General features: G+C 29.1%; 1 protein-coding gene and 1 non-coding gene across 6 annotated transcripts in view; both read left to right on the top strand.

The window, feature by feature from the left end:
• The window catches only part of LOC105834973 (neurexin-1), a 421734-nt gene extending 411249 nt beyond the window's left edge, over window positions 1-10485 (top strand). For all 5 annotated transcript variants that reach the window (XM_036290354.1, XM_036290356.1, XM_036290358.1 and 2 more), the window contains 3 exons: window positions 4151-4321; window positions 6564-6723; window positions 8771-10485. In XM_036290354.1, coding sequence (XP_036146247.1) covers window positions 4151-4321; window positions 6564-6723; window positions 8771-9191 — 752 coding nt within the window. In that variant the 3' untranslated portion in view covers window positions 9192-10485. The remainder of the gene's footprint in view (window positions 1-4150; window positions 4322-6563; window positions 6724-8770) is intronic.
• Window positions 2204-2309, top strand: LOC114253802. The gene has a single exon (XR_003625278.1). It is a non-coding gene; the product is annotated as a U6atac minor spliceosomal RNA (small nuclear RNA).
• Window positions 10486-14378: the final 3893 nt, after the last annotated feature.

Genomic DNA, 14378 nt, shown 5'->3' on the forward strand with positions numbered 1-14378 from the left:
TAGCCCTTACTCCTGTAATCGTTGCATAACTATATTTCATCTGTTATCCTGTGTCTGTGAAGCTCATAACATTGCAGCATTGCTACTGATTTTTTAAACACATTCTTTTGTTTCTTATTATAGGAAATTATTATATATATGTATTTGATATATGTATATCTGTAAATCTCAAATTTATAAAAATTATAAGATAAAATTGTCATCGCGTATTTTATTATTAAATTCTAATTTATTTATACATTTACATGTTGTAAAACTATTACTTTACGTATCATGCATTATTGAGTTAACAAAATAATATTAGAAAATCTTACTAAAATTGGAAATATATGTCAAACAAACTCATATTTTCTACGATAAAAAACAACGGTACGTAAAAAAGATTGGTGTAGAAATGTTATAAGATTAATAGACACATGATAAATTATACGCGAAATACAGCTACGCAACGATTGCATGAACAAAGGCCCTTTCGGCGCTTTTAATTTATGAAGTGAGCTAGGCCTGAATTTAAGTGTAGCTCTAACATCTATCCTTGTTTGCTTATGCTCTGTCTCGCTCTATTGAAGCGATGGCGAAATGAAAGCTTTAATACTCGCGAGTCGGATTTCGCAAGACAGATCTGATCTTGTATGAGACAAAAAGAGAGAAGTAAAGAGATTGAATTATAAAAATTAAGCAAGTATAATTGATTTTTATAATAACTTTACTCAAAAAGAAATGTTTAACTGAAAAATATAAAGATGTTTTATTTCTGTCTCCATATTTTTAAATACTTGAAGTATTTTTATTTTAAACGCGTTTAGATTTAAAACATTAAAATGTTAAAATTTGAAATCTTTAAACAGCTTTAAACAATTTTACTTAAACAGTTTTATTGTTTCAAATCTAAATATCGTTGAAAACTAAAACATATTTAAGTATTTAGACACAGAGTCAGAAATAAAACATTTCAATATATAACCTTATAATTAAACATATTTTGAGTATTGTCATACATATAATAAAATATACTTATTAAAATTATAATATATATGTATACAGAATATTCGATTTTTATTTTTTAATATCGAAATGTCTCGAAAAATACGGATCAAAAAAGACACTTTAAACAAAAATTATATAATCTATAAAAAAGCAAATAGTGGTATAATCAATTTTTAGAAAAAATCAATTTTTTGTTTAAAAACATATGTTTTTTTATAACAATTAATTTATCTTAATATTTCATATATATATATGTATATATATGTATAAGCATCAAGATACAGTCATTATTTAAAATTTTGTGGATTATTAAAAAATTACTAATTTATTACAAGATATTTTATATTTCATGTCGAAATATTCAGAATAAAATATAAAATATCTCGTAAACTTAATTTTTCAATGACTTTACTTAAATACTTTTATAAAATAATCAAAATCATCCCAGACAGCGCATAGCATTTTAACAATATATTAAGAATGTACATAGAGGATGTTTGTATTAAGTATTTAAAACATCCAAATCAGATCTTAAGAACATTTTATAGATATTATTACTTTTTTGAACATATTTTAACGTTTCGGTGTCAACTTATACAAGAATGTGCAATAAAAATTGAATAATTAATTAATAATTTTTAAGAAAATATTTTTCTTATACATGCTATCATTTTTATTATATGCGTCAAAAAGAATTGATAATTATTTTACACGAGAATATTTTTTAACGTACGTAAAATTAACATTTTTAAAACATCTAAATAATATAAATATACTTTAAAAATCTATTGGATGTTGTGTGCTGTCTGGGATATGTAAAAAAGAAGTATATAATTACAATTTAAAAAATAGCGATAATCATTGTATGACCTTAAAAAATTGTTTTTTTCCATAAATTAAATTTATTATTATTTGTTTCCCTTTAAACCAAACTATTTTTGTATAAAACGTTTTCCTAAATCTTTCATATTTTCCCAAGATATTTCAAGTTAAATATTAAAATAGAATCCTATAAATATAAGATGTATGTAAAATTTACATATACGTAGATTAAATTTATATGATGAGGTACATTACAACATTTGCAACAATATTTTCCTTTATCATTTTGCAATATAATTGTTAGATCAAGCATTATTAGTAAAAAATCTACTTTCTCGCAAGTGCTTGCGGACCAGTCGCTTCATATATAAGAGACCGAGTATCGATCGCACTTGTGTTGTATGAAAGGAGAGACGTTTAGCACTCCCCTAGACAAGGATGGACACACATATGTAATGGTAGGCACTTGTCGTCTATGACGACACTACCACACATTTTTTTGTTTAAAATATATTATTTATTTAAATAGAACTTGTTTACAAAAATATATTATTTTAATTTTTTCAATTAATTAATTAATTTTAACATTTTATGAAATAATTAATCACATCTTTTCAATTTTAATCTATCAATAAATTAAAAAAATTTCATCATTGTTAATTGTAATAATAAAAATATGTGTTACGACGACGATAATTATTTAAAGATTTAAAGTTTTTTATTTTTTATGCTAGAGATACTAGAATAATTTATGTTTAAAATATTTTATAATACTTTAGAACACATATAACGAAGAGATAATTATAAAAATATTTTTGATATCGACATAATAAAAAATGTGTGTTACGACTGATAATTTAAAGATTTAAAGTTTTCTATTTTTTGTGCTAAAGATATTAGAATAGTTCATATTTAAAACATTTTATAATATTTTGAAACACATATAACAAGGAGATGATTATAAACAAATTGGTGATATTGATACAGAGAAATAAAAGGATATTAGTACCTATGAATAAAATAATTAATAAATTGTACTAGACAATGATAATTTTATTAATGTCAATTTTAAAATATTCAAATTTAATTGTCTCTTCGTTTTCAATATTTAAAAATATTTTGAATTTTAAACGGTATTTAGATTTAAAAAATTCTAAAATATTTAAAACTGAAATCTTCAACCGTTTTAAAACATTTTAATGTTTTAAATCTAAATATTGTTTAAAACTAAGGATATCTTTAAGTATTTAAAAAATAGAGACAAAAATAAAATATTTTAATGTCTTAAAATAAATCACTTTTTGGAGCTTATACACACAGAATTTGTCATTAATTAAATATATACATTAAGTTTAATCGGCTATGAAAATAAACTATATTTAATAATAAAACGGAAAAAATTTGTTTCTAAGTCGTTTTAATTCCACATGTTAAAAAAGTGCAGATCACATATATCATTATAAAAACTAAGAATAACTTTTTAACAATTGTAATCTTCTGTTCTTATGAAATAACTGTGTAGGTTTGAAGCAGTTAATTAAAATTAAAATAGGAAATAAATTTTTCAATTGATCGATCTGCATCTGTATGTGTAAAATTCTTCTGAGACTATTATTGATATCGATTTTTCTTTGCACGCACATTACGTCACGTGAGGAAGGGCGTCCTCGTTATACACTCACGCATCTCACACATTCACACACATCGCACGTATCGCATGGCACGGCCACCTTTTCGCCTTCATGCTCGCCCGGTTGTATCTTCGATTCATTTACATATTTAGGATCGTCGGTCGGAGAGATAAAGCCTGACGGCTTCCTCCTCTCTCCTTCCAGCAAACCTCTTATGACAAACTGAAGCCCCGCTCCAAAATCTTCTCCGACTAACTAAAAACTAAATTAACATCATAACGTTAATGAGACGCGATATACGGATGATGATCGAACGTCACATCCGTTTGGTCTGCAACGCGGCGTGATAATCGAGAAATTTTCATGTGATCCAATTATACCGGATTTCTCAAGAGAGTTCATACTTTGATTTATTTATCATTTATACTTGATATAAACCTTACTTTTTATAAGATTATTATTTCTTAATGATTCATAATTAATTGCGCAAATGCATCAGTTAATAATTATCATCTTTAATCGTTATACGATATTTGTGAAATAAAACTCTTAACAGAATCAAATAAGAAATATATTTGCAATTACTTTTTAAGCGGGGATACGGTGTAGAATATGAATCTTGCTATGTGTGTGATTAATCCATGTCCTACTACAAGTCAATTTTGTGCCGAATATATCACGTGCCTTAATTATGTCGCTTCTATTTCCAGATGACATCATCACGCCAGTGTACGTGGCGCCTACACGATTACCAACGACATTGAGGCCGAAGCTGCACAAGGAAAATATTCAAGAACGTCCGTCGTGCGACGACGAAGAAGACTGTGAAGAGGGCTCCGGTGATCCCAGAACAACGGAGATTTTTGTTACCTCGGCCACCGGTCCGTATTTTAAGAATATTGTTCTACTTAATAATTCTAACTATTTTATATATTATATAATATTGTAATATTAATATAAAACGTTTTCGCGCTGAGCGATTAATCGATCTTATCACTCTCGGTCATCGGCTTTAAATATAAAGGACTCTCCGCTACGGAAAGACGTGGGCGTCTTCTTCGTGTTTGCGACGACTTTTTGTGACGCGCGCACCAACCATCGCCTGCCATGAAAATAGCACCACCCTGTTGCCGAAGGCGACTTTCCTTTCAGTAATAACATTCGCCCCGTCGAGCTACAATGTTAAACCGAATATTTTAGCCTTAATTTTGTCTAAACGTAGAATCACATGGAAATATACTTGAGATTTGATATATTCTTTTTAACATGAAGCATCCATAAAGAATTCTTTATTCGTCTTTTATAATGTACATACGTCTTTCTGACTAATTTAAATTTTTCATGTGTGATTGTGTATAATTGTTTAATCTTGAAGTGCTATTGTGAATTTTCATTCAAGTTCTAATACAAGTGTGGTGTTTGTTTTTAAAAGTTTAACAACTATAACAACAAATAATTTTTAATAAAATTTTGTTTTTATTAAAATTTATTAATATTAATCCAATTATTTCGGATTTAAATTCCAATAAATTTTCACGAGTTTATCGAAAGCACTGCATTTATAAAGAATGTCACAGTTGAAGTGCAAACATATGGTACAACCGGTAGCTTACTAAGATGATTTAACACCAGGTTTCAGAAAAGACCATGAAAATTTTCACACCACACTCAGAAAAGTCATTTCTAATTTTAAGATATTAAAATGTTTTATTTATACCTCCGTTTTTTAAATAATTAAAAATGTTTTAATTCTAAACGTTGTTTATAAATTTGTTTATATATTTTCATCAATGTAGATTAATTTAAAAAAAATTTTTGTTTCCTTTTTACTTTTTTTTAATTTTTTGAACTTGAAGAAGAAAATGTAGTGTTAAAGGTTTTGCGTGTGTGGATGCTAAAAAAAACAAAGTATTAAGACTTGTTGCCTCTTAACGTGAACACAATTTATTATGTAATCAAATTCTCAAGTAAAGATACAAATTTGTGATGAATTTTAACAGAACATGTTAAAATCAAAACATGAGAAAACCGAGATGAAAACTAAACGATATTTATGATATCAATACTGATTTACAATTATTATTATCATTAGTTTATTATTAATTGTCAACCTATACAGAGTTAATACATTAATTTTGAAAGAACACAATTATAAGAAAAGACATGCATCTTAAACTTTTTGCAGAAAACATATAGCATATAGAAAATATATTAAAAAAGTTAAATTAAGATCAAAGTTAATCTACGTTGGAAGAGATATACATAAAGTTAAAATTTAATAGTTTTAAACATTTTATTATTTAAACGTTTTAAATCTAAACGCTGGCAAATAAACGGACGTAAAACATTTTGCGTAGACGTTGTCTACATGTTTGTTTGTCAGTTCTCGAGCGGCCCCAGGACGCTCTTAATTGTTACACAACATTTGAATACCGTACATCATCGATCATCAGAACATTATATTGAATTATACATTCTGCACTAAAGATATTAAAACGTTTTATTTATGTTTCCGTTTTTTAAACACTTAATATATTTTAAACAATGTTCGAATTAAAAACTATAAAACTAAACTTTAATGTTTAAGATTTCAATTTTAAATATTTCAATATTTTAAACCTAAACTTGTTTAGGACTAAAATATTTTTTTTAAACGAAGGCACAGAAATGAAACATTTTAACATCATAAAACGTTTCATTTTTGGACTGTACATGCGTAAACATGAAAAAACGCAATGCGCAGCACCGTGCAGAGAAATTTAATTCTTTTGTCCTAAACAAAATCGACAGTTGAGCTAGATAAGTTGACGTGATTACTTTGTAGATCTTTCTTTGAAATGCACATTGTAGGGTACGTTCCTGAGGCCCTCGGGACCGCTCGGCTCGCAACGTTCCTGCTTACGCACGCGTGAATATTTGCCGGCCTACGCACGCGTAAATATTGTCGCCTCCGCACGTTGCGCATCCCTTTCGCTTCCCGTACCCTATTTCCCGATTCCTCCTCCTCCTCCTCTTTCTCCTCTTCCTCCTTCCGTACATCATCCCCTCCATCCGATGGAACGAGGCGATGGAAGCAGCCCCCTATGACGCACTTTTTTTACCCTCCCTTGCTTTCTGTCACAGATATCAGCTCGGTGACGTACACGACGCCCCGCGAGTACTCGACGAGCCATATCAGCACCCAGACGACGTCGGCGTCGCCGACAACATTAAGTCGCGACGTAGTCACTGTCTCCGTCCAATACAATGTGTCAACCACAGATCTCGAGACCAGCCATAGCAGGTGCGTGCGTTTGTCGGCGATGAACATTCGCAGTTGAACGCTGAAGCAGTCGGATAATTCGCGATTGCATATCGATTAGCCTTTACTGGAGAAGCTACTGTACATTTTTCGCCCCGGTGATATTCATTCTCTGCTGGAATCACGTCGACATACGTGGAACACGCGGTCTAAATTGTTTCCTAATTAAAATTAAAATTAATGATCTCGTATCCACAGAATTTATCGAATTCTTTAACAGCTTGACTAACACAGTGGAAGAGTGTTCTCTCAATATTGCAGGCGTCATTAACGAGACAAAGGTTAATTAACAAGATCAACTTGCTTTTTTTAAAAATACATCGCTGCTCGTCTCAAAATCTAAAAATTCAGTGCCATTAAATTTTGTTACGCAGTTTCTAATCTATATTTTGAAAATAATTTAATTTATCGTAATCAAATAATTCGTGCAATCATCCGTGATTCACGATAAAAAGTCACGGAATTCATGAAAACATCATCCCGTAAACGATTAGATTCAAATATTCTTACGAAAATAAAATTTGTTAGCATTATTACAGTTGCGTTTCTCCGTACTTCTTGAAAAAATGGTTTTCTTTTTTAATCTTTTTCTAAAAATTTAAGAATGTATACGGAAGAAACAATTATGATTGAATTAATAAAGTACGCATTTGATTATACAAATTCTGATAAAAATAAACAGAAATTCAAATTATTATAATTAAAAGTTTTGTATACAACCAGAAAATTGTAATACGATAAATGCAAGGATAAAATTAATATTCTCTGATTAGATCTATAAAACTTTTGATACATAATATATAGTACACAACACCACCATCAGATGGATGTAGTGATGTTCTATTTCTCTACACAGTAAAAAAAATTGTGTTAAATTTAACAGATATTACTTTAACACGTTATATATATTAATTTAACGTATTATATATGTTAAATAGTAATTATCTTAGAAATGCTAAAAACATTTTTTTTTAATTGCATATATAGATTACAGGATCATCGATAAAAATTTTATGTGTGTATATTATTAGACTAATCAGTCCAATATTATAATATATGTAAATGCAATCGTAGTTTGTTCTCTGTTCTTGGCGAGCCCCTTTTATTCACCCAATACGTGAATCTTTTTCACAAAAAATGCGTCATCTCGGGGTAAATAGTGAAATCCCCCAAAATAAAGTGGTTCTTGTTAAAACCCAATTATAAAGTAAACTCATTTTTTTGTGTCAATTTTAATAATATCTGTCTGATATAAATCCTACCACTGATAAAAATAAACATATTTATTGTGTAAAATTAAAAGTATGTGCATATTGTGTTACTTTTACATTTTTTTTAGTTATTCTAATAATGTAACACTTTACTTGAATTAACATAACAGTAATATGTTAAAGTAACAAGCAAATATGTTAAATTTTAACATAAAAGTTTTATGTTAATTTTTTAACAGGATATTTTTTAACAAGAAAACACAAAATTTTTTACTGTGTAAGAAGAAAAACAAGAGACGCAGCACATTATGAAATTTTTATCAATATTCTTATAATAAAAAAATTTCTTTTGCGAATTCCCAAAATTGGAATTCAAAAAAGGAAACAAATAAGAATATGTGTTCTGACAGTTATTACCTCTGTAAAAATTAATTCAGAAATAATGATAATGCCTGTAAGAATTCTGTCTTATTTATGGAAACATATTTTTTTCAGTGTACTCGAAACAGAATACAATCAAATTTGTCTACTTATTTTAATAAAAATTATGGATCATATCTAACGAAATTATCAGGTTACATTTATATTTCTTATGAATTTATTGTAATTCAACCAAATATTTTTTTCAGTATGTTAATTTATTATCATAATTGAACAATTTGTTTTCAAATTGTTCGAAGAAAAGGCGGAACAAAACCTTTCTTTTCTTCCTCAATTTTTTAAAAAAATTATATAAAAGAGTGTACGAGTATAATACATGCATATCAGTTTCGAACAAATGATTGAAATTAAATTCGATTATTGCTAACGTTTTGCAGTAGCGTCGTGACGCATCGGTCGACAACCGTGACGACGCAGACGACCACGACGGAGATGACGGAGCCGCCGCCGCCGCCTCCGCCGCCAGTCTACCCTCCGATGCCCACTCCGCCCAAGAACAACAACAATAAGCGGATCACATCCGAGGCGGCGGAAAACGCCGCGCTCATAATCGGCATCATCGCCGCCGCGCTGATAGCGATAGTCCTGATCATACTGATAATTCTCAAGTTTAAGAACCGGCCGGAGACGAACTACAAAGTAGATGAGACAAAGACATTCTGTCAGGATCCGAACGCGGCCCTACTGGGCCCTGCGGGTTCTGGCCAACCCTTTAACGGCGCCTTGAAGAATGGCGCCAATGGCAGCAAATCTAACAAGAAGCGAGAACTGATAGACATTAAAGAGTGGTACGTGTAAAAAAAAAGGGGGGGGGACGTCCATATTGGGCAGGACATTGCCTTGTGCTTGAGGTTCGTGTGTACAGAAGATGTATAGCCAAGGATATGGCCAAGTACGCGTCATCTTTCGTCATTCGTCAGAAAAGGCTGAAAAAATGGCAGAGAAGAAAGCAAGACGCGAAACAGAAGTTCCTCGTGAGTCTTGCGTGGGGATGCAAGGAGGAAGTACGCTCCTTGCCCGCTAAAAATATTGAACTCTGCTCTAACGAGTTTCGAGGATTCCGAGATTCCAAGGATCTGTCTCGAAACTGACGCAACACGAAAAGTACCCATCGATCGAATATTCACCGAGGAAATCTCGTTCGAGTTGCTCATCGCGCGATAGATAGACAACATTTTTATGGGGGGGGGGGAGAGGGTGCCTCGTGAAAAATCCGATCGACGATGGCTACGACGTAGTCGTGCATGTGCGAAAACGATCTCTCGGTCACGAGTGAGGAGAAAAGCACGTTTTAGAAAATTTCCGCGATCGCTTATATAAAGACCGGTGTAATAAAAAAAGAGTCACAGTTTAATAAAAATCCTCTTTTCGGTGCGAAAAGGACCCAAATGCACGATTGAGTATCCCTGATATAGTAAAGTACATTTTCTAAGAAATCGAGATTGAGAGGTCGTTTAGAAAGGAAAAACACGTTTACTTTAAGGAAAAGCAGGACGAAACCAGGGATTACCTTAAAAAAAATTAAATTATTCTCTAATTCTGTTGAGACAAATTGAGGCGAGGTCGATCGCACTTGGAAAGGTACATCGAGCTGTACCAATCAATGATCTTACGCTGCTCCTCTCGCTTCCTTGACGCGAAATCTCGGGACAAAATTTAGACAGGAATTGAATGTCGATCGCAAACGTTGTTCCGAAAGAATTCTTTTCTTTTTTTTTCCATTTGCTGCAAATTTTTTCGAACTATTATATTTTCCAAATAATGCTTGTTAGCGTTAGTCGAGTTTCCGTTATAATTAATCCAATGGCAAGTCGATTCGTCGACAATCGAAAGATCAGCGTTCATATTCAATAAGATTTCGCCGCGAGGAACGAAGAGGAAAGACGAACGTGAAAATCGTGAGACTAATCGTGGGAGTTAATTGAAATGAAAGGAATGTTGAAAGTGATATTAGCAATGACTCTGACTCGAATGAATCTTAGGAAACAATTTGCACCAATATAGGCAGGCTATTTTTATCGTTTCACGGATTTTACTTCCAACATCTTCTCCGTAAACGCGACATTAAATCGTCTCCAAGCACGTCAAAAAATGTACTAATTTTGAAATTGTTTATTTTGCTCTCTATTTATCCTTATTTTATAAAGTTGAATTATCTATCCATTAGGAGTTAGATGATGAAAGTGTTTGACAGTGATTTGTATGATTTTTTAAATAAATAAGAAACTTGAATAATCGTGCATAAATGTTTCATATAGTTTATTAGTGTAAAATTTTATGGATGTTATAAATGCCAGGAAAGATATTAATAATCTGTTAAAATAAAAGTTGTTATATAACATTTATTTATTTACTTAAGTTTTATTAATTTATTAATTTAACAAAAAATATAGATACGATTTTTATAAATTTGATTTAAAATTAAAGATTTGTGCGTAAGTCATATTATAACTTTTTTTTTACAAAAGTATTTACTTAAAAAAGTTATTAATTATTATATAATTACGACATAATAAAATGTAATAAATTTTGTTACCTCGCTGATATGTTAATAAGATATTTTTTAATATTATTTAAACAAACATAATATTTTATAATAACAAAGAAATTAAAGTATGTTTTATTCTCGACGCGCTATTTATTGAAATAAGATGTTGGAAGTGAAATGTTAGGGACAAAAACATCGTGATCGAGTGTGATGATCGTATTCTATCCTATTTATACATTTATTATTGTATAGAAAAACGAACAGATAATGTATATGTATATAACACACATACTTATTGATTATGTTATGCGTGTATAAATTGTTTGACGAATTAAATAGATTTTATTAAAGTCTGTTTTGAGCGAATACATGACATGTATAATAAAAGTTTCGTTATCGAGAGATTTGAGTGCGAAATACATCTAACGAGGAATGTCAAATCTATCAATTTATTGACAATATTTCTATTTTATACAAATATATAGATAGCACTCCACATTTGTAAACAAGAAATAGTGGTTTTGTTGGCCATAATTTTTGCATTTTTTTATTGTAAAATTACATAAATTACAATATTATATTTGCAAGAAATGATTTTAAAAAATGAGATTTATTGTATGGAAGTTTTTAATATTTTGAAAAGAGTGAAATTTGTTTAAAATACTACTTAAAACATTACTTTCATAAATATGGTTACACTGAAAAAAGTAACGAAGAAATAAAGAATTTAATTTAAAAAATCGTTTAAAACTAAAACATTTTGAAGTATTTAAAAGATAAAGACAAAAATAAAACATTTTAATATTTAAAAATAACACAGTTTTTTCTAAATATTTTGGAGAAGTGATAGATTATTCTCGATGTACAAAGTTAAAAGTTTATTAATTACTTTAGAGACATTTTTTAATGCATATTTATATTCAATGTTGCCTGTACGTGTTGTTACATATTAATTAATACGCTCGATATTCCTCGTTCATGTGTATCGTCCTCGCGTTTCGTGTGAGATTGTATGTAAGTGGCTCTTATACATACGGAAAGTATCTGTAAGTAATATGAAAGGAAGACAAACTTGACGAATAGGTGATTTATATAGCATATGTATATGCGAATATGCTTATACATAAATACAGGGTGTGTGAATGCAGTATTTGCCGATACAAATTAAGGTGACGTTTGACCGAGTGATAACGACGTTGAGCGAGCATACGATTGCACGACGCGTCGCAAGTGCACCGAGTCGTTTTTACCAAATTGCATCGTCTTTTCTCAAATTTAAATTCACGATACGCTCGTTTTTATACAGGTCGTTCTGGGTATTGCGCCTCATTTCTTCTCGGCTATAAACTCTACGCTAAACCCCGCGAAAAGCAACAGTGTTCCACGCTATCTCCATTTTAAAAAATTCAAGATTCCAAATTAATGACGAGAATTTATAGACGAGGATATCAGCGGTACTTCGGTGCATCTCCTGTGTATAAATGTATGTTGTTAACTTAGTATTACTATTAACAAGGTTAATCGTTGACGTAGTTGGCGATAATAAAGATTTTTTAAAACCTATTTTCTATGAAGCCAAAATCAAACAAAATACGTTAATGATTGAAGAACAATTTATTATCCCCCCACATTAGATTGTATTAACATAGTTCAGTTATATAGAATAATATTAACAATGTTAAAAAAAAAAAGATTTATAAGGGAAACATGCGCCCTTACATATGGCATGCAATTAACTTAATTATTGTTATTAACGTAGTCGATCTTTATCTTTTAATGAAATTAAAATGCTTAGTTTAGAAAACAAAGAAAGAAGTAATTTATATTTCAATGAAGGACAAAATAATGCATAATAATAATCATTTACAAAAAATACAATACAGGTCACGATTTTTAGATAACTTCAGTTTTTATTAATAATATGATTAATAGTATTATATTATCGAACAAAAATTAAAAAACGATCCAATTTAACGGTAACTTACTTGGTAAATTACGGTATACATTACCCAAAATTTTTGAAAAGCTGATAAAATGGTAATTTGAAAAAAATTTTCAAAAAGAAAAATGTTTATATAAAGTTTAAAAAGAGCATTTCATTTTTTAAATGAGTAAAACCTTTTATATAACTCATATATATATTTTTCCATAAAATATTTTAATATTAATACACTACATTTAACATATAATAATTAGGAAACAAGATAAATATAATAATTAACAAAACTTTAAATAAATTTATTTTGTTAAGATTTTCAAAAGACGTAAAAGATACAGTACAGTCTTAGACTCATATTCAGACACGCTTATATAGATGTTAGCGCACCTTTTTTATCCTTTTATTTTTATCATTTATTAGACGTAAAACAAAGATAAAATAATAAGAAAGTTAATATCTTTAGAAACGCGTTTTGACAAGCCTTAATATATATATATATATGTCAATAAATTTATGTTATAATTTTATTTATTGTACACACTAAAGATGACTCTAGGATCCAAACATTTGAGTATTTATAAAATTAATTTTAAAATAATTATTACACGTTAATCCGGCTTGTGATATTTTGTATTTTGTTTGTTTTAATTTGAATCTTTTATACAGATATTTTTTATACCTTATAGTATCTTTGTTTTATTTATTATATTACTGTTTTAGTCATTAGACTGTAATATACAATTAATATAAAATAATAATTGAAAACTTTTATTATAAAGAATACAAAATTACTTAAATTTTTTTAGTTGTATACAAAAAACAAAATAAACTTTGTATAATTGCACTATTGCAGAAATATTTTTAAAACTGTAAAATTATTTTAAGTAATTAGAGTAACGTAAAGAACCAAATTTTAAATTATTAATAAAAATTATATTAAAAAGTATAGAAATTTTTAGTTCACATTACTTACTAATTCTTGTTCACTATGAGACTGATTAACAGAAGCAAAATTTATAAGTGATATGATTGTATCCTCATCATAAAAAACAGAGTTTACGAGAGATTAATTTCATTAATTGCAAAGTACAATTGATGAATATAGAAAAATATTTAACCTTATACATTATTTAAAAAACAGTTATACATAAATTAAAAACAATGAATTTTATAAAATTATCAATAAATTATCATTTTACCGTAATTTTACCGTAAGTAATTGTTATATTGAATCTCTGACAATGATTTACATCTATTATCAAGTTATTAAAAGGAACTAAAGAAAAACTTTACAAAAGAAAGAAATAATCAATTTTACCAACAATAAAAAGAGAAATCTTAAGAAAAATTGATCACGTTTATTGCTTTTTAACAACTGTTAGGCTATGTATAATAATTGTTTTGAGATTAAAAAAAAAGTCGATCGTTACTATTAATGCGGCTGACAATTAACATGGTTAATAGTAATAACAAGCCTCAAAATGACAAAAAGCAATAAAATAATAATTAATTGGAGGCTTAGTATCTAAGCTAATCTAAAGTGCGGTAATACGCTTCG

Source organism: Monomorium pharaonis, chromosome 7 (genome assembly GCF_013373865.1).
Source record: "Monomorium pharaonis isolate MP-MQ-018 chromosome 7, ASM1337386v2, whole genome shotgun sequence".
In the NCBI taxonomy this organism is placed as follows: domain Eukaryota; kingdom Metazoa; phylum Arthropoda; class Insecta; order Hymenoptera; family Formicidae; genus Monomorium; species Monomorium pharaonis.